This window comes from Pleurodeles waltl, chromosome 10 (genome assembly GCF_031143425.1).
Source record: "Pleurodeles waltl isolate 20211129_DDA chromosome 10, aPleWal1.hap1.20221129, whole genome shotgun sequence".
NCBI classification, from domain to species: domain Eukaryota; kingdom Metazoa; phylum Chordata; class Amphibia; order Caudata; family Salamandridae; genus Pleurodeles; species Pleurodeles waltl.
In genome coordinates, this window is record NC_090449.1 from 929052956 (window position 1) to 929077886 (window position 24931).

The window sequence follows — 24931 nt, forward strand, 5'->3', positions numbered from 1 at the left end:
CAAGTTAGGGTTCTCACTCAACTACCAAAAATCACACCTACAGCCGTGTCAAATAGAACAGTACTTTTGAGCAACAATAAACACAAAAAAAGGGATAGCCACTCCAAGTCCACAAAGGGTACAGGCATTCCAAAACGTAATACAGGCCATGCACCCAAACCAAAGGTTCCAGGTAAAATCAGTAATGAAACTACTAGGCATGATGTCCTCATGCGTAGCCATTGTCCCAAACGCAAGATTACACATGCGGCCCTTACAACAGTGCCTAGCATCACAATGGTCACAAGCACAGGGTCAACTTCAAGATCTAGTGTTGATAGACCGCCAAACATACACCTCGCTTCGATGGTGGAATACTATAAATTTCAACCAAGGGCGGCCTTTCCAAGACCCAGTGCCTCAATACGTAATCACAATAGATGCTTCCATGGTAGGGTGGGGAGCACACCTCAACCAACACAGCATCCAGGGACAATGGGACACACAACAGAGACAACTTCATATAAATCACTTAGAACTACTAGCAGTATTTCTAGCGTTGAAAGCATTTCAACCACTAATAACCCACAAACGCATTCTTGTCAAAACAGACAACATGACAACAATGTATTATCTGAACAAACAGGGAGGGACACACTTGACACAATTGTGTCTCTTAGCTCAAAAGATATGGCATTGGGCGATTCACAACCACATTCGCCTAATAGCGCAGTTCATACCAGGAATTCAAAACCAGCTAGCCGACAATCTCTCTCTGGATCACCAACAAACCCACGAATGGGAAATTCATCCCCAGATACTACAAATTTACTTCCAAAGATGGGGAACACCGCAAATAGATCTATTTGCCACAAAAGAAAATGCAAAATGCCAAAACTTCGCATCCAGGTACCCACAGGCTCACTCTCAAGGCAATGCGTTATGGATGAGTTGGTCAGGGATATTTGCATATGCTTTCCCCCCTCTCCCACTCCTTCCGTATCTAGTAAACAAATTGAGTCAAAACAAACTCAAACTAATACTGATTGCACCAACTTGGGCACGACAACCTTGGTACACAACACTACTAGACCTGTCAGTAGGACCTCATATCAAACTGCCAAACAGACCAGATCTGTTAACTCAACACAAACAACAGATCAGACACCCGAGAATCCAGCTTCGCTCAATCTAGCAATTTGGCTCCTGAAGTCTTAGAATTCGGACATCTAGACCTTACACAAGAATGTATGGAGGTCATAAAACAGCCTAGGAAACCAACCACAAGACATTGCTACGCAAAAAAAGTGGAAAAGATTTGTTTATTACTGCCATAATAATCAAATTCAACCATTACACGCATCTTCAAAAAACATCGTAAGCTACCTACTACACTTACAAAAGTCCAAGTTAGCTTTTTCATCCATAAAAATACATCTGACTGCTATTTCGGCTTATCTGCAAATTACACATTCAACTTCATTATTCAGAATCCCAGTCATAAAAGCATTTATAGAGGGTCTAAAAAGGATTATCCCACCAAGAACACCACCAGTTCCTTCGTGGAATCTCAACATCGTATTAACACGACTCATGGGTCCACCATTTGAACCCATGCACTCATGTGAGATACAGTACTTAACATGGAAAGTAGCCTTTCTAATAGCTATCACATCTCTCAGAAGAGTAAGTGAGATACAAGCCTTTACCATACAGGAACCCTTTATACAAATACACAAACATAAAGTAGTTTTACGCACAAATACTAAATTCTTACTTAAAGTCATATCACCGTTCCACTTAAATCAAACAGTGGAACTCCCAGTGTTCTTTCCAGAACCAGACTCTGTAGCTGAAAGAGCATTACACACCATAGACATCAAAAGGCACAAATGTACTACATTGATAGAACCAAACAAATTCGCAAGACAAAACAATTGTTTGTCGCTTTCCAAAAACCTCATACAGGGAATCCGATATCCAAACAAGGCATTGCCAGATGGATAGTTAAATGTATTCAAACCTGTTATATAAAAGCAAAAAGAGAACTGCCTATTACACCAAAGGCACACTCCACTAGAAAGAAAGGTGCCACCATGGCCTTTCTAGGAAACATACCAATGACTGAAATCTGTAAGGCAGCCACATGGTCTACGCCTCATACATTTACCAAGCATTACTTCGTGGATGTGTTAACAACACAGCAAGCCACAGTAGGACAAGCAGTATTAAGAACATTATTTCAAACAACTTCAACTCCTACAGGCTAAACCACCGCTTTTGGGGAGATAACTGCTTACTAGTCTACGCACAGCATGTGTATCTGCAGCTACACATGCCATCGAACGGAAAATGTCACTTACCCAGTGTACATCTGTTCGTGGCATGAGACGCTGCAGATTCACATGCGCCCTCCCACCTCCCCGGGAGCCTGTAGCCGTTCTAAGTTGACAAAAAATTAAACTTGTACATTTGTAAATTTGTAAATATATCACTTTTGGTCACATTATGTACATACATACTTACTCCATTGCAAGGGCACTATTACTATATACACGACTCCTACCCCACCCTCTGCGGGGAAAACAATCTAAGATGGAGTCGACGCCCATGCTCAATGGAGCCGAAAAGGGGAGGAGTCCCTCGATCTCGTGACTCGAAAAGACTTCTTCGAAGAAAAACAACTTGTAACACTCCGAGCCCAACACTAGATGGCGGGATGTGCACAGCATGTGAATCTGCAGCGTCTCATGCCACGAACAGATGTACACTGGGTAAGTGACATTTTCTATATATATATATATATATATATATATATATATATATATATATATATATATATATATATATATATGTATGCATGTGTTCAATGTCATGTGTAGCTGCAGATACGCATGCGTTGGATAAGTTTGCCATCTAGTGTTGGGCTCGGAGTGTTACAAGCTGTTTTACTTCGAAGAAGCTTTTTCAAGTCACGAGATCGAGTGACTCCCCTCTCGGTGATAGTGCGCATGGGCATTGAGTCCTTTGTTAGATAGTTTTCTTTTCGCCTTCGGGTTCGTACATGTTTCTCTTGATCCGGTGAATGACGATTCGGAATTTCAAAACTTATTCGAACGCCCTTTAAGGGCCTGCTTCCATGTGATTCTAATGGAACGAACGCCATTTCAATTCTGTCCTCAGGGTCACACTAAATTTCCATACACCGATCAGCACTCGGTGTGCAGTCTATGTCTATCGCCAGACCATCAAGAAGACAATGGCGACACCTGTAGATCTTTTAGATCTAAGAAGTTCCGTCGGAACCGTAGAGCTTGTCATCTCAAGATGGCGTCAAAATCAACAAAAGACACACCGGACATCTTCGGTGAAGAACATGAAAAGTTCAGCTTGGGGCAGTCGTTTCCATCCAAGACTCCGAAGGACATTCAGATGGTGACAGCCACTACGTGCCTGCGGTGCAGTATGTGAGTACAACTGCCCCCTCACACCACACAAGAATTATTAAAAAGGCTCCAGCACTGGTTGGTGATCACTCACTGCCATCAGGCCATGGTCGGAATAAAAAACAAAGTCCGGATGACTAACCTTCGGGTTCGACACTGAGATTTAAGACTAAGGTGCCCTCTGCTTCGGCCAAACAGACTCCCACACCATTCTCAGAGTTGAACCGAAAATCCAAAAGAACTACTTTGGAGCCGAAAAGATCAGCACCATCTTCGGAGCAGAAAAGGATTACACCACCTTCGGAGCTGGCACTTTTGGTTCGACCAAAACAGAAAAATTTGGAGTCGAAAGCTATGGGTAGTGAAGGAACTACTTCTACCCGGGATTCCATAAACATTCAACCTATTTTAGAAGTGATGGACGCCAAACATAGAAAAATACTTATTCAGAAGGACACAGGAAGAATAATTGCCTCCCGTCCAATGTCCTTAAATAGGAAACTAACTTTTAGAGACACTTCAAAAGATGCACCTCCGTCAAAGAAGGTCTTCAAGCACAAACAACAGGGAGAGGCTTCAATGCAGAAACAGCCTTCACCACCACATTCTCCTGTTCCTCCTTCTACACCACCTCCACCACCATCACCCACATCTGAAGCGTAATTATCACCACATACATCCTCAATTTCACCACATGGGGATAATTTTAGTGATGAGCAACAGGACACAGATTCATGGACACATATGACTCTGATCCCATTTTACCAAATTACCCTCAGTTATATCCTGCCAGACCCTCACCACCTGAGGACACTACAGCATATAATCAAGTAGTGGCTAGAGCTGCAGCATACCATAATGTGCAAATTCACACAGACCACATAGAGCAGAATTTCCTGTTTGACACACTGGCATCAACGCATAAGCAATATGAATGTCTTCCTATGCTCCCAGGCATGCCCGTACATGCTTCTGATATCTTTCCAGAGCCTGTTAAAACTAGGATTATCACTCCTAGAGTGGACAAGAAATATAAACCAGCACCCTCACACCCTGTGTTTATAAGAGCTCAACTAAATCCTGATTCCATTGTAGTGGGTGCAGCGAGAAAAAGTGCCATCAGTCAGTCCACAGGAGATGCCCCTCTTCCTGATAAGGTAAGCATGAAAATAGATTCAGCTGGGAAAAGTGTGGCCTCACAAGCTGCAAATCACTGCAGGATAGCCAGATCACAATCTCTTTTGACTAGATATGACAGAGCACACTGGGACAAAATGGAAGAGCTACTACAATACCTCCCTAAAGAACACCAAAAAAGAGGACAGCAAATAGTTAACGAAGGACAAGCAATATCTAACAATGCTATGAGATCTGCTATGGATGCAGCTGATACAGCAGCTAGATGAGTTAACACCAGCGTGCTTATTAGGAGACATGCCTGGTTCAGATGTTCAGGTTTCAAACCTGAGATACAGCAGGCAGTTTTAAACATGCCCTTTGATAAGCAGCATTTATTTGACCCTAAAGTCGACACAGTAATAGACAAACTTAAAAAAAGATTCAGAAACAGCTAAAGCAATGGGGGCTTTGTATACCACACCCACCCGGGATAATTTTCGTACACCACAATTTAGAGCGGGTTTCAAACCATTGGCTACAGAAACGGCAACCACCCATCAAAAGATCAAAAACAATCCTTACAATTCTACACTAGAGGATTATTTAGGGGCTCCTATAGAGGATATAACAGTAGAGGAAGAGGTAAACCCTCTAAATCCAGATGTTCCTCACAATCAAACAAACATTGACTTTCTCACCATCCCCACAGAGCACATATCTGTGGGGGGAAGAATGGTAAATTTCTATCCACAGTGGCACAACATCACTACAAATCAGTGGGTTCTGTCAATTATCCAACATGGTTACTGTCTACAACTCACTTCCACTCCACCAAACATGCTACCTCATTCACATTAACTAAATCAGGAGCATCAAAGGTGCAATAGAAAGGGTACCTATACCTCAGCAAGGGAAAGGAGGATGTTCTCTATACTTCCTTATATGAAAAAAGGATGGTACTCTCAGACTAATTCTAGATCTCAGGCCTCTCAAGCAGTACATCCTCTCAGAGCATTTCCATATGGTCATCCTTCACGATGTCATTCCCCTATTACAGAAACAGAATTTCATGACAGCATTAGATCTAAAAGATGCTTACTTCCACATTGCATACAATCTAGCACATCGCAAATAGCCAAGATTTGTGAGAGCAGGCAAGCATTACCAGTTTAAAGTGCTACCCTTTGGAGTAACAACAGCTAGGGTATTCACCAATTGCCTAGCAGTGGTTGCTGCATACCTCAGGAGGCAACACATACATGCTTTTCCCTATCTGGATGACTGGCTCATAAAAGCCAGCACCATTCAAACCTGTCAACAGCACACAATACACAATCTGTCCCGTACACAGTTAAGGGTTTACAATCAATTACCAAAGATCTGATTTCCAACCAGCGCAAATACAACCGTATCTGGGAGCAATGCTGAACACTCAATCAAGATTAGCATACCCAAACCCACTGAGAATTCAAGCTTTCCACAATCTCATATCACAGCTACAATACAAACTTACACAGTAAGGTTTATCATGAAACTATTGGGAGTGATGGCATCTTGCATAGCAATAGTACCGAATGCACGTCTAAACATGAGACCTCTACAACGGTATCTCTCTCAACAATGGTCTCAGGCCGAGGGTCAACTTCATGACCTAGTGTTGTTGGACCGCCAGACTTACAACTCTCTGCAATGGTGGAATCACACCAACTTATCAAAAGGGTGGCCATTTCAGGACCCTGTGCCACAGACCATAATCTGATGGCTCAGTGTTAGTCTGGGGAGCCCATCTCAACAATCTTACCATACAGGGAGAATGGGACGCATTCCAGCAGACTTACCACATACACCACTTGGAATTGCTAGCAATGTTCTTAGCACTCAAAGCATTCCAGACACAAATCACTCACAAAACAGTGTTAATAAGAACAGGCAACATCCAGATACCCACACCCTCAATCCAAGGACAATGCTCTATGGATCAATTGGTCAGAGAAATGTGCTTATGCTTTTCCCCCTCTCCCAGTAATTCCATTTCTGGTCAACAAAATACATCACACCTACCTCACTATGATACTCGTAGCTCCCACGTTGGCATGTCAACACTGGCACACAACACTATTGGATCTATCTGTAGTACCACATCACAAGGTCCCAAACAGACCAGACCTATTGACTCAAAATAAAGGTCAGATCAGGCATCTCAATCTCAGTATACTCAACCTGGCAATTTGGCTCTTGAGGTCATAGTTTGGATATCTACAGCTTCCATTGAAATGTATGAACATTCTAAAAGAAGCATGTAAACCTACAACCAGACAGTGCTATGCAGCTAAATGGAAACATTTTGTATATTACTGTCAACCCTAAAACATTGAGCCACTTAAAGCATCCGTACGGGATATTGTATGTTATTTGCTTTACTCATAAAAAGCAAATCTTGCATATTGACCTATTAAAATTCATTTAACAGCAATATCAGCCTACCTCCAAAATAGACTGCATACCTCTTTGTTTAGAGTTCCTGTTATAAAAGCTCTTATGGAAGGACTTAAAAGAGTTATTCCACCTAGAGCTCCACCAGCTCCTGCCTGAAATCTTAATAATGTGCTCACAAGGCTTATGGGTCCAACTTTTGAACCTGTGCATTCTTGCACTCTCCAGTTTTGCTCAAGGAAAGTTGCTTTCCTGGTAGCAATTACTTCCTTATGGAGAGTTAGTGAAATTCAAGCATTCACTTTAGAAGAACCTTTCTTCCAAATTCACAAACATAAAATAGTACTTATGAACAAATCCAAAAGTTCTATCCAAAGTGGTTTCACCACTTCACATCAGTCAGTGGAATTGTCAGTCTTCTTTCCACAGCCAGATTCAGCTGATGAAAGAGCTCTCCACACTCTTGACCTCAAAAAAGCTCTCATGTATTATATAGACAGAACAAAAGATTTTAGAAAATCTAAACAGCTTTTTGTAGCTTTTCAACTGCCTCATAAGGGTAATCCTATTTCAAAACAAGGATTGGCCAGATGGATTAAGTATATTCAAACTTGCTATTTTAAAGATAAAAGGCAACTATTTGTAACTTCTAAAGTACATTCATATAGAAAGAAAGGAGCTTCAATGGCATTCTTAGGAAGTATACCAATGGCAGACATATGAAAAGCTGCCACATGGTCCACACAACACACGTTTACTAAACATTACTGTGTGGATGTGCTATCTCGCCAACAAGCACATGTTGGTCAAGCAGTACTTTAAACACTATTTCAAACTACTCCAACTGGCTAGCCACCGCTTATTTTAGTAGGGGACTATTTTTCAGTCTATGCAAAGCATGTGTATCTGCAGCTACACATGCCATCGAACGGAAAATGTCACTTACCCAGTGTACATCTGTTCGTGGCAAGTAGTGCTGCAGATTGACATCTGCCCTCACTCCTCCCCGGAAGCCTGTAGCTGTTGTGGTACTTTCTTATGTAAATACATTGCATGGACATCTTTTTACCTACTATATATATTTATGTATACAATTCTTCCCTCCTTAATTCACCCTACTGCGGGAAAACAATCTAACAAAGGACTCAATGCCCATGCACACTATCACCGAGAGGATGAGTCACTCGATCTCATGACTCGAAAAGGATTCTTCGAATAAAAACAACTTGTAACACTCTGAGCCCAATACTAGATGGCGAACTTACGCAAAACATGTGAATCTGCAGCACTAAATGCTACGAACAGGTGTACATGGGTTAAGTGACATTTTCCGTATATATATATATATATATATATATATATATACATACACACTTTCCTCCAACATCGCCTTTTTCCAAATGTATAACAGAAAATCGGAGCCATCTCAAGCAGTGTGGTATTCCTTGAGGCTCCAGCTTAGCCTTGTCACGTTTTGTAGTCAGATTGCTCCACCAGAGGCACTATAACCTCATCTGGTTTAGTCTGTGTGAAGGGAGGAGGAGTGGCACCATCCTCCCCCTACCATGGCTCATTGCTGTCTCAAAGTTCCTCAGAAGCTAGCATTCACTTTGGTGTCTCAGCAGCAAACCTGGCCATACCAGATGGTTAAGTAGTCCTCCACCAGAACTCAGCACATAGGCATGTGGCTAAAATGCTACAGAAAGAAATGTCTTCCATAAATCTGCCTTCATTTAATTTTCTCCTTTTCTGTTGGCCATTGAGACCTATCCAAAAAAAGGCAAAGGAGTCCTTCTCTTTGGCCAGTGAGGTCATCACTGTATGCCAAACAGGACTCTGATGAGATACCCCATCGCTTCTCTTAACATCTCCCTGCTTCTAGTCAGACTGATGGCATTAGAATTTCGTTCATTTGGCCTAATAAAACATGAACGTCCCCTCATGAAATATTTGCTTTTTGGTAGTCATAGCACTGACCATGCCCAAAAGCGAGCACTCATCCTTTTATGCCTCGATACTATTAACTCTTTGTCACTGGGGCAAGGTCATCCACAGAGCTACTCCTACCATTTTCCTCAAATATTCTGTCTGCGTTCAGTTCGAATGTCGGGACTGTCCTTCCAACATCCTTTCCATGTGCAAAAATTAAGCCTGTGTTTTTGAAGTCGAAATGTGTTTCTTTGTTGGCTACTCATGTTGATAGAGGGTTGTGCTTTGGTATTATTTTTCTAGATCTGGGGTCTGACTAATGTTTAACATTTCTGGAAATAATGCGACTTATAAGTCTTAAAATTTGTGGGAATTGAACCTTGTAGCAAATAATGATATCCATAAAGTATAAAGTCATTTTTGTAAACGTTTTTTTTGGAGACAACTTGTTATGCATGCATCGACCGATTTCATGGAAGCAGTGCAAATTTTAATTTTAGTTGAAGTAGAGTGCTGCATACAAATAACCTTTGTACTGTTCCCCCGACAGGAAATAGATGCTGTGAAGCTGGCAGCACAATTTGGAAAACTTTGCACAGTCCCCTTGGATATCATCCTTGTAGACAACGTTGCACTTCAGTCTTTTATGGGTAAATAAGAAATGTAGTTGTACTTTCAGTTTACTTAGTGACTGACTTGGAAAGATTGGGACGATATTTTGTTGTGCCGCCACCATGAGGCTCTTTCTAACTCACGAAGGACATTATCTGTCTCAGACATTTCTTGGATTTGTCTAGTGATATGGTATTTTATCACTCTGTCTTATTTCCTAGATTACATGCAGCAGAATGGAGGCCAAGCTCATCTCTTCTTCTGGCTGACGGTGGAGGGGTACCGGGTAACTGCGCAACAGCAGCTGGAGGTGCTGCAGAATTTTCAAAGAGATGGAAAACACCAAACCAATCAAACCAAAGGCCTTTTACGAGCAGCTGCTGTTGGAATCTATGATCAGTATTTATCTGAGAAGGTAGGAACCTTTTACACAGTTAGTGTGATGTGGATTTTCTGAAGCCATCTTAATAGTTGCAGAAAACCATAATGGTTTCTTCTCACCAGGACAGTACTATCTGGGAATGTGACTTTGAAGGTTAATTGCAATGGTTTAATAAATGTATTGTTTTAATCTACACTGACCAAGGCCTCATGGATCAGGAAGCCAGGGGCCTGGTCAGTCCAAACAACCCACCCAGTATCTGCAGCCTACAAGCCTTCCTATTCTGCCCTTTTACCATCTTGGGCACCCAGTTGGCTGCATGTTTTGCCATCACCTTCCCCATCGCCAGTCCCTAACATCAGACAGGTATGTGTTGCAGATTGTCTGAAGAGGCTACTCTCTCCCCTTTGAGACTACCTCTCTCTCCATGCCACCATCTTATTACCGGCTGACAGAGGATCATCTGTCCCTTCTCCATGAGGAAGTCGCAGCTCCCATGGCCAAGGGAGCTATAGAGAGGGTTCCGATGCTAGAGGTAGGGTGTGGTTGCTATTCCCTGTACTTTCTGGTTCCCAAAAAGGACAAGGGATGTAACCCTATTTTAGATCACCAAACCCTCAACCGCTTCCTCAAGAAGGAGAAATTCAAAATGCTCATGTTGATTATGTGTTGGTGGATGGGAGGCTGAGAGAGAGGGTTGAAAAGATTGCTCATGTGGGAGTACACCTCTCAGATCACTCTGCAGTGAGTGTGAGCTTTGTGTTTAGAAGGGACGAGGTGCAAAGCAGGTGGACCTTAGATAGAACTCTCCTTTTAGATAAAACTATTGTAGTAAGTTCGAAAAAGGATACAGAAGAATTTTTCAGGCTAAATGCTGGTTCTTCTCCTCCTGAGATAGTTTGGGATGCCTTTAAAGCTTTTTCAAGAGGCAGACTGATTAGAGCAGCTTTTTTTTATAGAAGAGAAACTATATGAACAAGATTAGTACCATAGAAGAGCATATTCAATTAATCGAAAGGGATATGATAAGCAAAAAGGCTCAGAAGGAAGAGGTTGAAAGACTTGCTAAGGTTCCTCAAGAACTTTGAAATAAACTTGTAATTGAATTAGATAACAGAGTTAAAGAAAGATGGGAAGCTAATAGGACAATTTTTTTTCGAATACGGAGAAAACTGTGGGAAAGTTTTAGCCTAGCAAACAAAATCAAACCAGAACAAGGTGGGGGGAATCCAGCTGAACAATATAGGGGAGATTTGTAGGGGAAATAAAGATATAGGAGAGCCATTTTGAGACTATTTTCTGAATCTTTGCTCGTGGAGGGCAGATATAACCCCAGGGCTGGTTCAGAATTGGTTGAAAGGTGTACCTCTCATGGCCCTGGGGAATGAAGATAGGAATATTCTGAATGAAGGAATTAGTTGAGTAGAAGTGAAAGAAGCTATTAGTTCTGGTAAATCGGGGAAGGCGCCGGGGCCAGATGGTTTACCACTGGAAGTTTATAAGATTCTGTGGGATAGTATAGGTAAGGTTTTTGTAAGGCTATGTGATGGTATTTGTATGGAGGGGGCAGCGCTGTCTCCCTCATGGAGAGAGGCAACGATTACTTTAATACCAAAACCTGGTAAAAACCCAGAAGGTGTGACTCATATAGGCCTATTTCACTTTTGAATAGTGATTACAAAATTTTTGCAAACATTTTTGCGAAGAGATTAGGTAGGGTCTTAGAGAAACTCATCCATGATGATCAGAAGGGGTTCATAAAGGGCAGACTTCTTCATGAGTTAACTCAAAATTTAATAGGGGCTATACAGTAGATCTAGCAAGTTCATGCAAAGCCCCTTTAGCGGTGGTGATGATTGATGCTGCAAAGGCATTTGACACGGTGAATTTGGGGAGTAGGTTTATAAGGATCTTAAGATTGATATACCGGAATCCAGTGGGGAGAACTTTGGCTAATGGCACCTTAACCTGCTCTTTTATGATTGAGAGGGGTACAAGTCAGGGATGCCTGTTATCCCCCCCTTTTATTTGACTTATATATAGAACTATTGGCCTGTAAGATTAGGAATGAGTCAATGATTCCCTCATTTCAGTGTGGGAATTGGGTTAGGAAATTAGTGCTATATGCAGATGATTTTATGGTTTATACGAGTAATCTAAAGCAATCCTTGCCGGTTCTGGAAGATTTGATTATAAGATTTGGGAGGATAGCAGGGTACATGGTAAATAAGGAGAAAACAGAAGTTATGTCTTGGGATATGGTTTACCATGTGCATGAGTTGAATGCTAAGTAGAATAGAGAGTTGAAATACGTGGGTATTATGATAACACAGGAGGTGGGGAAGATTGCAGGAAGAAATCTTGAGAGAATTATGACTGAGTCATGTAAACAAATGAAGGGTTGGGTTAATCCACCTCTGACTATCTTAGGAAGTGTTAACTTGATGATCTTACCGAAACTGCTTTTCATTTTCAATGCACTTCCCTTGAGATTTGATAAAGAGATGTTGCATAAGTTCCAAAGCAAATTAGCACTTGTATATGGGGCAGTAGGGGAATACCTATAGCATGGAAGAAGCTGAGGCGGAGGAGAGAGAAGGGAGGACTTGGACTTTCGGATTTACAACTTTGTAGATGAGCAACCTTTTTCAAAAATATGAAGAGTGCTTTTGGTAGGTCCATGACTTCGGGATAAGGGCAGATTTTGGAAGTAATGATGAAAGCTGAGAGGGTGGAGAAGGGGGCCTTCCTGTTCAAATTTGGGGATCACATTTTTTTTAAGAGAGTAAGGCTCCGAGTATTGGTAGATGCGCCAAAAGTGTGGTGCGCGATAAGGAAGCCATAAATCTACCTTACTACAGCAAATATGCCCCTATATGGAACTCTCTGGTTCGCCAGAATGATCAGTACACTTCATGGCTCTGCGATACTGGCGTTGAAAGTTGTGAACAGTAACTAACGTCAGCATGCCTTGGTAGCGCCTATGTAGGTATCTCAACATTATTCTGGCGCAGACGATGCCAAGGACACGCATGGAGCTGATCAACGTCACTTGAACGGCACGCCTGGGTACTGCTCACGAAAATATTATGGATCCAGTCTGAAGCTTGTGAAATTCAAAGGTGAGGAATCTTCTGCAGCTATATATAGTCTCTACCAGATAAAGCATTACCGAAGATAAGTAACTTGTTTGTTGGCCCCTCCTAAATGGGGACTTTTTTGTAGTGTGGGGGTGTTGGAAGCTGGCCTGGTGTGTAGTGGGTGCCTAAGGTACTTAAACCTTATACCAGGTCCAGGTATCACCTCCTAGTGAAGTGTATGCAGTTTATAGAAGACAGGCTCTCTAGAGGTAGCTCTGGATGAGCAGCCAAGGCTTATCTAGGAGACATGCAGAGCTCATGCAATACCTCTGTAGTCACACAGCACTTACACACATGAAACAAAACACTAACTTGTACAAAAATAAAGGTACTTTATTTTTGGGTCAAATCACCCCAAAATACTAGACAGGTAACCCACCCTTAGGAGGAGGTAGGTAATTCACTAAATATATACACTAGCAATCAGAAACAAGCATAGAAAAGGTTAGAAAACTGTGCAAATAGCAGTAACCAATAGTGACCGAGGGAGCACAAACCATATATTAATAAAATGGAGTGCGAACAAGGTACCCCTATCTAGGTAAGTAAAATGTGTAGAGGGGAGCTGGGAGTACTAGAAAACCAAAGAGGTATGTAACACAGTACCCCCCAGCGACCATAAATACAGGAGTAAAACACTGGATTTTCCCCAGACTACCCAAAAGGAGGAAAAGAAGAAAGACACCCAGACAAGTCTGTAAGAAAACAAGTAGTGGACTCCTGAAGAAAGAAGATCTGTGGAGAGAGGGGACCAAGTCCAAGAGCCACAGTGGAGTCCAGGATAACTGGAGTCTACTACCCACCCAGCTGTGGATGCAGCAGTTGGTTGACGGTGATGAAGAATAGGTCAGCACTGCAGCCCTGTAGCCGGAGAAGAGTTCCTCATGGATTCAGATGAAGCCCCATGCTGGAAGGAAGATTGCAGACGGGTGACCAGCAAGGCCCTGGAGGGCTCAGCCCAGAAGGGGCGTCACAAGGGACCCTTACTGTTGCAGAGAGTCCACAGGAGTGGAGGCAGCACTCACAGGAGTCCTACAGGACCAGGACACAGAAGGAGCCCAGGCAGCACTACAAAAGAGGATCCCACTCAGCAGGCGAACCAGAGAGGAGGCTGTGCTTTGCAGGATGGAGTGCTGGGGCTGGGGCTACACGTCACCTGAGGATCCCTTGGAAGAGATGCAAACAAGCCTTGGCAGCTGCAAGAGCCACAGTGCACGGGGGTACTGTCCTGCGTGGGAAGGCAAAGGCTTACCGCCACCAAAGTTAAACAGCTGGCAGAGAGGACCAAGAGGACTACTCTGGACCACGACCCGTGATGCTGGATCCACATAGCAGGAGAGGGGATTCACACAGCTGGTTGTCGCTTGTTGTGGGAGCCTGAGTTTGCAGGGAAGTGACTCCTTTACTCCAAGGAAGATGCCGCCTTTTCTTGTGCAGGCTGCAGAGTTGCAGTCTTCTGAGGATGCACGACAAGGAAAGTGTTGCAAAGCCTGCAGGAGCCCTGGAAACAATGTTGCCTTCTTTCTTGGAAGCAGCTTGCCAGGTCCTGGAGGTTCCAGTTGCTGTTCTGGAGGCCAGAAGTGGAAGCAGAGGAGTCCTGCTGGAATCTTGCAAATGGAATCTGATGACCCACCCAAGAGAGAGACCCTAAATAGCCCTGAAAGAGGCATTGGTCACCTAACCAGGTAAGCACTTTCAGGAGTGGGCTCGGACATCACCTGCCTGGCCTGGCCACTCAGATGCTCCCAGAGTTCCCTGCCAACCTTGGAAACAAGATATCAGAACCCAGGGACCCTCTGGAGGAGCTCCGGGCATCACCCCTGGGGTGGTGATGGACTGGTTTTGCACCAGAGCAAGGACTGGGGCTCCCTGAACCGATGTGGATTGGTGTATGCACGGAGGGCACCGAATGTGCCCTTCAAAGCAAACCAGCGGTTTGGGGAGGCTACCCCTCCCTAGGCAGTCACACCTATTTCCAAAGGGACAGGCTGTTACCTCCCTCTCCCAAAGGAAATTCTTTGTTCTGCCTTCCTGGGCTTGATCAGATCAAGCAGCATGAGGGCAGAAACCTGTCTTAGGGGTGGCGGCAGCTGGGCTCCCCAGGAAATCCTGTAAGACCGGTGATAGCAATGCTGGAGGTCCGCTAAGGAGCCCTCAGTGTGCATGGAATCATACTTCCAATATTTGCAACAGTTTTGGGGTATGATTCCGATATGTTTGATACCAAACATTTACAGGTTCGTAGGTAACATTATGTAGCTGGACATAGGTAGTGACTTATGTCCAGTACACGCATAAAATGGCGTCCCCTCACTCAAAGTCCAGTAAAATGGATCTGGAGTTTGTGGGGGCACCTCTACTAGTGCAGTGGTGCTCTCACACTTGCATACTTTCACCTTGCCCTCTGGGCTGAGCGGGCCTACCATAGGGGTGACTTACAGTGACCCGTAGTGAAAACGGGTGCAGGCACCAGTTTCACACAGACTGCCATGGCAGGCCTTCAGAACCCTTTTCATGGGCTCCCTATAGGTGGCAGAATAACTGCTGCAGCCCATAGGAATCTCCTGGATCATAGGTAACGTATATTAGGGACTTACATGGGGGGACCTGTATGCCAATTGTGGGAAGAAAAAGGTACAATTTAGAGGGGAGATCAAAACTACTGGCGTCCTGGTTAGCAGGAACCCAGTAGACACAAACATACTGACAACAGGAAGAACATATGGGTAACCATGCCAAGAAAGAGGGTACTTTCCTACAGGGGGATTTGTCTGTTCATACCCCTTTCTTTCTAATGGGTGTTAAAAGAAGGCATCCAAATGCCCAATGAGGGTTGAGTGGCATTGTCTGCTATCTCAGATTGTGTCTGCCTTTGCTGCCTGCCAGATGTTATGGCAACTTCCCATCACCAATCTTGAAGCCATCCCGCTGTCCGGAAAATAAGTGGTTCCTGAAGCTGCTCTTTGATTGCTAGGATATCTTATGAAGCTCATGCAGCTATACCAACATACGTAAAATGCGGACCTGGTTGTCCAGCAGCCACCCCGGCCATTGCTGTACCTACCTGTATAATTGTTCGATCTGTACTCTAGTTTTGAAAACACCACCAAGCTAACTGGATGCAAAATCTTTGTGGTGCTTGTGTGCATAAAGCAGAATCACCCTCTAGACCCAACTAAGTAATTTACATTACTTAGTTACATTACATCGCAATCATATATTTATTTATTTTGGTGACAACCTTGCGATCAGTCCTAAGTATTACAATATGTTACCCGTTAGCAGTGGAACTAAGACAACTCATAACTGCTCTAAAGTAGACCTGGGTGAAATTTCAATCATGCTAGTGTAATTGGTATATTTTAGCTAATGTTGCATCGTTCAGGTATTTTTTGATTGTGAGTGGCATTTCAGATAGATGGCTTTTAATCCACACGGACCGTTTGAGTACATTTTGAGTACAAAACTACTAATCCAAACACGAGTAGTAGTGTTTTCAATGCAAGTGACTGGAAATTAACTCGAAATTACATTTGAAGTTGAACGCTTACCTGCTTGGACTGCTTGGGTAATTGTTCAAGTGAGTAATGCATTTTGTGTAATTGTAAATCATTTTGCAGTAATTTCGCATAATTATGTCTCAGCAAATTGTGCAAGGTTAGCACACCCTTCTGTTATCTCTAGTGTTCTCGCACCGCAAGCACCATGATTCTGGCTCAGATGTTTGCACCACTATACTTCTTAAATGGTGGTAACACACAGTTATGATGGAGTTTGGGGAAGGGGAAAAACTTAAGGCTTTCATTTGAAATGTGTGGCATAAAATGCCCTTGTGACGCCTACAGAGTACACTTGGCACCAAGGAAGCCTCCGCCAGTAGCCCCTGGAGGAAATATTTCAGTTGCATGTGGGGGTTGGTAGGTATTTCTTGAAAGGTTACCGTCTAGCTCACTTGTATTAGTTTTCTTATGTGAGAGTTTCCTGGAAACACCTGCTGTTTTACCCATGTTGCTTTGATTTTTAAATAAGACCCAGTCACCCTCTCTTACCAGCAAAAAACGTTTTCTCATGCAACTGCGACTTGCTTTATAGGGCACTGCTTGGAATGTAAAATTCCCGCAATTTTGTCTTCTTCAAGTACTCCACTTCACTCCTTCTCTGCATTTCTTCAGTAACTTTGCCACGTGATATTGCAAATGATCTTCTTGTTTTTGGATATTCTTTGGAGTGGGAAACCTCCCCAAAACAGTGAATAAGTCACTTTCCCCCATACATGTCTGTCTACAAAAGGATGCCCCATGAACCCCAAATCACTGCTCCGCCAACTTGTTGCCAAGGTAACACTCTACAGGAATGCCTTATTTGGATTCGATAGGTATTGGGTGACCACATTTTGAGGAGCAAAAACCGGACCAGGTCAGACATAAAAGAAGGACTAAAGACTTTACTCTCACTCTTATATCTGGCCTGTCCCATTTTTTTTGCATAGCTTTGTGAATGTGTGCCTATACAGGTGTGTGTGTGTATGTGTGTGTATATATATATATATATATATATATATATGTTCGATGGCATGTGTAGCTGCAGATACACATGCTGTGCACATCCCGCCATCTAGTGTTGGGCTCGGAGAGTTACGAGTTGTTTTTCTTCGAAGAAGTCTTTTCGAGTCACGAGATCGAGGGACTCCTCCCATTTCTGCTCCATTGCGCATGGGCGTCGACTCTATCTTAGATTGTTTTTTTTCCGCCATCGGGTTCGGACGTGTTCCTTTTCGCTCCGGGTTTCGGGTCGGAAAGTTAGTTAGAATCTCGGAAAAATCATCAGTATTGTTTGCGTTCGGTATCGGGTTAGTTATAACAGATCGACACCGACTTTTGAAGAGCTCCGGTGGCCCTTTGTTTTTTTTTCGATCCCCCGTTGGGGCCTGGTCGGCCCGGCCACGTGTCTCTTCAAGGCTGATGGAACGGACCCCATTCCGCTTCTGCCCAAAATGTCACAACAAGTATCCGTATACAGATCAGCATCTGGTCTGTAACTTGTGTTTGTCTCCAGAGCACAAGGAAGATACTTGTGAAGCCTGTCGAGCGTTTCGGTCCAGAAAAACATTAAGAGACCGAAGAGCTAGAAGACTGCAGATGGCGTCGGCGCCGACAGGACAAGGGCGTTTCGAGGAGGAAGAAGAAACCTTCTCCATCCAGGAGTCGGACTCGGACGAGCTCGATCCAGAAGAAACGCCGAAAACCGTGAGTAAGACGTCGAAAAATAAAACTCACGAGAAGACCACAAAAGCCCAGGGGACGCCACCACCAACAGGCCATGGCTTAACCCGAAAAATAGGTGACCGATCATCGGCACTGAAAAAGGGCACGCTGGTGTCGAAGTCATCCGACTCCGGTCGAGATACTGCCACACAGCAATCTCGGGCCCGAGACAGCGGCTCCGAGCAAGTTCGGCACCGAGACAGCGGCACCGAAATGGGTCGGCACCGAGATACCACGACGCCTAAAATAAAAAAGGTTTCGTCGGAACCGAAAAAAGTAGCCGAAAAGGTTTCAATACCGAAACATCTGGCCTCGGAACCTAAAACAAGTTCCTACACAGAGGAACAAGGACTGTCCTCACAAATGAAAACACATAGATTTGGACAGGAACTGGAGACAATGGAGCCAGATTACACCCAAAGAAGGCTCCACATCCAAAAAGAAACAGGGAAGATCAGCACTCTCCCTTCTATTAGAATGAAACGCAAACTTGCCTTCCAGGAGAAGGACAAGCAGCCACAGGTTAAGGTGGCTAAACAAGTAAGCCCGCCACCGTTTCCACCACGCTCTCCGCAACCATTGCCGGTAGCCACACCACCAATGATGCAATCCCCAACTCATACAGGGATGAGTCAAGACGATCCAGACGCGTGGGATCTTTATGATGCGCCAGTGTCAGATAATAGTCCTGACTGTTATCCAGCTAGACCGTCACCACCAGAAGATAGTACAGCCTACGCACAAGTGGTGTCAAGGGCAGCGGTGTTTCATAATGTCAACCTTCATTCAGAGCCAATTGAAGACGACTTTCTAGTTAATACGCTGTCGTCCACACACAGCCAGTATCAGAGTCTCCCCATGCTACCTGGAATGCTAAAGCACTCCAAACAAGTGTTTGAGGAGCCTGTAAAAGGAAGGGCCATTACTCCAAGAGTGGAGAACAAATATAAACCGCCACCAACAGACCCCGTGTACATCACACAACAGCTAACACCGGACTCAGTGGTAGTAGGGGCAGCTCGCAAGAAGGCGAACTAACACACTTCAGGAGATGCACCACCTCTAGATAAAGAAAGTCGTAAATTCGACGCAGCAGGAAAAAGAGTGGCAGCACAGGCAGCAAACCAGTGGCGTATTGCAAACTCACAGGCTTTGTTGGCCAGATACGATAGGGCTCAATGGGACGAAATGCAACACTTTATAGAACATTTGCCCAAGGAGTTCCAAAAGAGAGCACAGCAAGTAGTGGAAGAAGGACAGAGTATCTCAAACAATCAGATACGGTCAGCAATAGACGCTGCAGACACAGCTGCTAGAACTGTAAACACAGCAGTGACAATAAGGAGACATGCATGGCTACGTACATCTGGATTCAAGCCGGAAATACAACAAGCCGTGCTGAATATGCCATTCAACGAACAACAGTTGTTTGGGCCGGAGGTGGACACTGCCATTGAAAAACTTAAAAAAGACACAGATACAGCCAAAGCCATGGGCGCACTCTACTCCCCACAGAGCAGAGGCACATTTTGAAAAACACAGTTTCGGGGGATGGGGGGTTTCGAGGACAAAGCCCAAAACCCACAACCTCACAAACAAGACCCACTTATCAGAGCCAGTATCATCGGGGACGTTTTCGGGGACAATATAGAGGGGGACAGTTCCAAAAAAGTAGAGGGAAGTTCCAAAGTCCCAAAACTCCACAGAGCAAGCAGTGACTTACACGTCACGAATCCCCAACACATAACACCTGTGGGGGGAAGACTAATCAAGTTCTACAAACAATGGAAAGAGATAACAACAGATACTTGGGTCTTAACAATTATCCAACATGGTTATTGCATAGAATTTCTCAATTTCCCTCCAAACGTCCCACCGAAAACACACAATATGTCAAAGCAACACATTGATCTTCTACAAGTAGAGGTCCAAGCGTTGTTACAAAAACAAGCAATAGAATTAGTACTGATTCATCAGAAAGGAACAAGAGTTTACTCTCTGTACTTTCTCATACCCAAAAAAGACAAAACTCTAAGACCTATATTACGTCTCAGAACTTTAAATACCTACATCAAATCAGATCACTTTCACATGGTGACATTACAGGACGTAATCCCATTGCTCAAACTGCAAGACTATATGACAACACTAGACCTAAAGGATGCATACTTCCATATACCGATACATCCTTCACACAGAAAGTACCTAAGGTTTGTATTCCAAGGGGTACATTACCAATTCAAGGTGTTGCCATTTGGGATAACCACTGCGCCAAGAGTTTTTACAAAATGCCTGGCAGTAGTAGCTGCGCATATCAGAAGACAGCAGATACATGTGTTCCCATACCTAGACGATTGGCTAATCAAAACCAACACGCAAAAACGGTGTTCACAGCACACAAAGTATGTTATCGAGACACTCCACAAACTAGGTTTCTCAATCAACTACACAAAGTCGCACATTCAGCCGTGCCAAACACAGCAGTACTTAGGGGCGACAATCGACACAACAAAAGGGGTTGCCACTCCAAGTCCACAAAGGGTACAAGCTTTTCACAAGGTAATACAAGCCATGTATCCAGAACAAAGAATACAGGTCAAGATGGTAATGAAACTACTAGGCATGATGTCCTCATGCATAGCCATTGTCCCAAACGCCAGACTGTACATGCGACCCTTACAACAGTGCCTAGCATCACAATGGTCACAGGCACAGGGTCAACTTCTAGATCTAGTGTTGATAGACCGCCAAACATACACCTCGCTTCTATGGTGGAACAACATAAACTTAAACCAAGGGCGGCCTTTCCAAAACCCAGTGCCTCAATACGTAATAACTACGGATGCCTCCATGATAGGATGGGGAACTCATCTCAATCAACACAGCATCCAAGGACAATGGGACACTCAGTAAAGACAATTTCACATAAATCACTTAGAACTACTGGCAGTATTTCTAGCGCTAAAAGCATTTCAACCCATAATAAGCCAAAAACACATCCTTGTCAAAACAGACAACATGACAACGATGTATTATCTGAACAAACAGGGAGGAACACACTCAACTCAGTTGTGTCTCCTAGCACAAAAAATATGGTATTGGGCGATTCACAACCACATTCGCCTAATAGCACAGTTTATTCCAGGGATTCAGAATCAGTTAGCAGACAATCTTTCTCGGGATCATCAATAGATCCACGAATGGGAGATTCACCCCGAAATACTAAACACTTACTTCCAAAGATGGGGAACACCACAAATAGACCTATTTGCAACAAAAGAAAACGCAAAATGCCAAAACTTCGCATCCAGATACCCACAAGATCGGTCTCAGGGCAATGCGTTATGGATGAGTTGGTCAGGGAAATTTGCATACGCTTTTCCCCCTCTCCCACTCCTTCCATAGCTAGTAAACAAATTGAGTCAAAACAAACTCAAAATCATACTAATAGCACCAACTTGGGCAAGACAACCTTGGTTCACAACACTACTAGACCTCTCAGTAGTGCCTCATGTCAAACTACCAAACAAACCAGATCTGTTAACTCAACACAAACAACAGATCAGACACCCAAATCCAGCATCGCTGAATCTAGCAATTTGGCTCCTGAAATCTTAGAATTCAGACACTTAGGGGGTCATTCTGACCCTGGCGGTAATTACCGCCATGGCGGAGGTCGGCGGTAGCACCGCCAACAGGCTGGTGGTGCACCGCTGGCCATTCTGACCGCGGCGGTTCAGCCGCGGCCAGAAACGGAAAGTCGGCGGTGTCCCGCCGACTTTCCGCTGCCCTTGAGAATCCTCCATGGCGGCGGAGCGCGCTCCGCCGCCATGGGGATTCTGACACCCCCTACCGCCATCCAGTTCCTGCCGGTTCTCCCGCCGGGAACAGGATGGCGGTAGGGGGTGCTGCGGGGCCCCTGGGGGGCCCTGCAGTGCCCATGCCAATGGCATGGGCACTGCAGGGGCCCCCATAAGAGGCCCCAAAAAGAATTTCAGTGTCTGCCTAGCAGACACTGAAATTCGCGACGGGTGGAACTGCACCCGTCGCACCTTCCCACACCGCCGGCTCAATTCTGAGCCGGCGTCCTCGTGGGAAGGGTGTTTCCCGCTGGGCTGGCGGGCGGACTTTCGGCGGTCGCCCGCCAGCCCAGTGGGAAAGCCAGAATGACCGCCGCGGTCTTTTGACCGCGGAGCGGTCTTTCGGCGGGAACCGCGTGGCGGGCGGCGTCCGCCGTGGTCAGAATGACCCCCTTAGACTTCACACATGAATGTATGGAGGTCATAAAACAAGCTAGGAAACCAACCACTAGACATTGCTATGCAAATAAGTGGAAAAGATTTGTTTATTATTGCCACAATAATCAAATCCAGCCATTACACACATCTGCTAAAGACATTGTAAGCTACTTACTACATTTGCAAAAGTCAAAGCTAGCTTTTTCATCCATTAAAATACATCTTACCGCAATTTCAGCTGATCTGCAAATTACACACTCAACTTCATTATTTAAGATACCAGTCATTAAAGCATTTATGGAAGGCCTAAAGAGAATTATACCACCAAGAACACCACCAGTTCCATCGTGGAACCTCAACATTGTCTTAACTCGCCTCATGGGTCCACCCTTCGAACCTATGCACTCATGTGAAATGCAATACTTAACATGGAAAGTTGCATTTCTAATTGCTATCACATCTCTAAGAAGAGTAAGTGAAATACAAGCATTTACCATACAAGAACCATTTATTCAGATACACAAGCATAAAGTAGTCTTACGAACAAATCCTAAATTCTTACCAAAAGTCATATCACCGTTCCACTTGAACCAAACAGTAGAACTACCAGTGTTCTTTCCACAGCCAGATTCTGTAGCTGAAAGAGCACTACATACATTAGACATCAAGAGAGCGTTAATGTACTACATTGACAGAACAAAACTAATTCGAAAAACAAAACAATTATTTATTGCTTTCCAAAAACCTCATACAGGAAATCCAATTTCTAAACAAGGCATTGGTAGATGGATAGTTAAGTGCATTCAAACTTGTTATCTTAAAGCAAAAAGAGAACTGCGTATTACACCAAAGGCACACTCGACTAGAAAGAAAGGTGCTACCATGGCCTTTCTAGGAAATATTCCAATGACCGAAATATGTAAGGCAGCTACATGGTCTACGCCTCATACATTTACCAAACACTACTGTGTGGATGTGTTAACGGCACAACAAGCCACAGTAGGCCAAGCAGTACTACGAACATTGTTTCAAACAACTTCAACTCCTACAGGCTGAACCACCGCTTTTGGGGAGATAACTGCTTACTAGTCTATGCACAGCATGTGTATCTGCAGCTACACATGCCATCAAACGGAAAATGTCACTTACCCAGTGTACATCTGTTCGTGGCATTAGTCGCTGCAGATTCACATGCGCCCACCCGCCTCCCTGGGAGCCTGTAGCCGTTTAAAAGTTGATCTTGGACATTTGTAAATTTGTAAATATATTACTTTAAACTACACTATGTACATACGTACTCACTCCATTGCATGGGCACTATTACTATACTACACAACTCCTACCTCACCCTCTGCGGGGAAAACAATCTAAGATGGAGTCGACGCCCAAGCGCAATGGAGCCGAAATGGGAGGAGTCCCTCGATCACGTGACTCGAAAAGACTTCTTCGAAGAAAAACAACTTGTAACACTCCGAGCCCAACACTAGATGGCTTTCAGGTTCCGATACGAGGTAATAAAACTTAAACCTTGAACCAGTGCAGTTGCATGGACCAGGTTTTAGTCTCTCCTTTTTCATCCCACTCTCTCCCAACTCTGATGAGTTGGGAAGGGTTGGGATGACAGGCTGATAGGTGTGTAGCCATGGACTCTAGAGGCCTTTGTTCTGGGTATTGGCTATTCGTAGCCAAAAGAGACATTGTGCAACTTTTGGATAGCCACCTCCACCCCACTGTGAGTTCATGGTTTTCTACCATGTATATGTCATCCGAGAGGTGATGTACATTAGCCAGGACTGCCCTAATGCATTTTAGATTGTACTGGGGGCCACTGTACTACATATTAAGATGTAAGATGAAAGTGATGTATGGGACACGTATTTGCACTTTTTCATGCAAGGGTGCAAAATTGATATTGAAACCTTAATTGTGATCATGAACAAGGGACAAATATATGGAGCTGATGTGCACCCACTTTGTGTTGCTGGCAGCGATTGGCAAATCTTAGTTATATGTTCTAACTTTTTTAAAAAACTGACAATAAAAACTGTTTACAAGCACAATGTCTACATTTAAATTCAGTGTAGTGATTTATCAAACTGACATAAAAATTAGACAGGACCAATTGACATTGTCAAAGCACAGAGTAAACACTGTTTCTCATTTTATTTCAGTCAAATACATTAATAAAAATAAATGCCAATAGGTTAAACCCAACAAAAATTCATTTAGTTTTCTATGGCAGGCATCACCAAGAGTTGACGTTGAAGAATACTTGGTAGCTAAACTGGAAGACAAGTTGGAGAATGAAGACCCAACGCCTGAAATATTTGATGACATACAGAGAAAGGTATGCAAATCAAACCTACTTCTATTTTTATTCCTCGTTTAA

At 43.8% G+C, this 24931-nt stretch overlaps 1 protein-coding gene across 6 annotated transcripts in view; it reads left to right on the plus strand.

The window, feature by feature from the left end:
* The window catches only part of SNX13 (sorting nexin 13), a 587891-nt gene that overhangs the window by 298999 nt on the left and 263961 nt on the right, over window positions 1-24931 (plus strand). For all 6 annotated transcript variants that reach the window (XM_069211703.1, XM_069211707.1, XM_069211702.1 and 3 more), the window contains exons 14-16: window positions 9457-9556; window positions 9740-9933; window positions 24785-24889. In XM_069211703.1, coding sequence (XP_069067804.1) covers window positions 9457-9556; window positions 9740-9933; window positions 24785-24889 — 399 coding nt within the window. The remainder of the gene's footprint in view (window positions 1-9456; window positions 9557-9739; window positions 9934-24784; window positions 24890-24931) is intronic.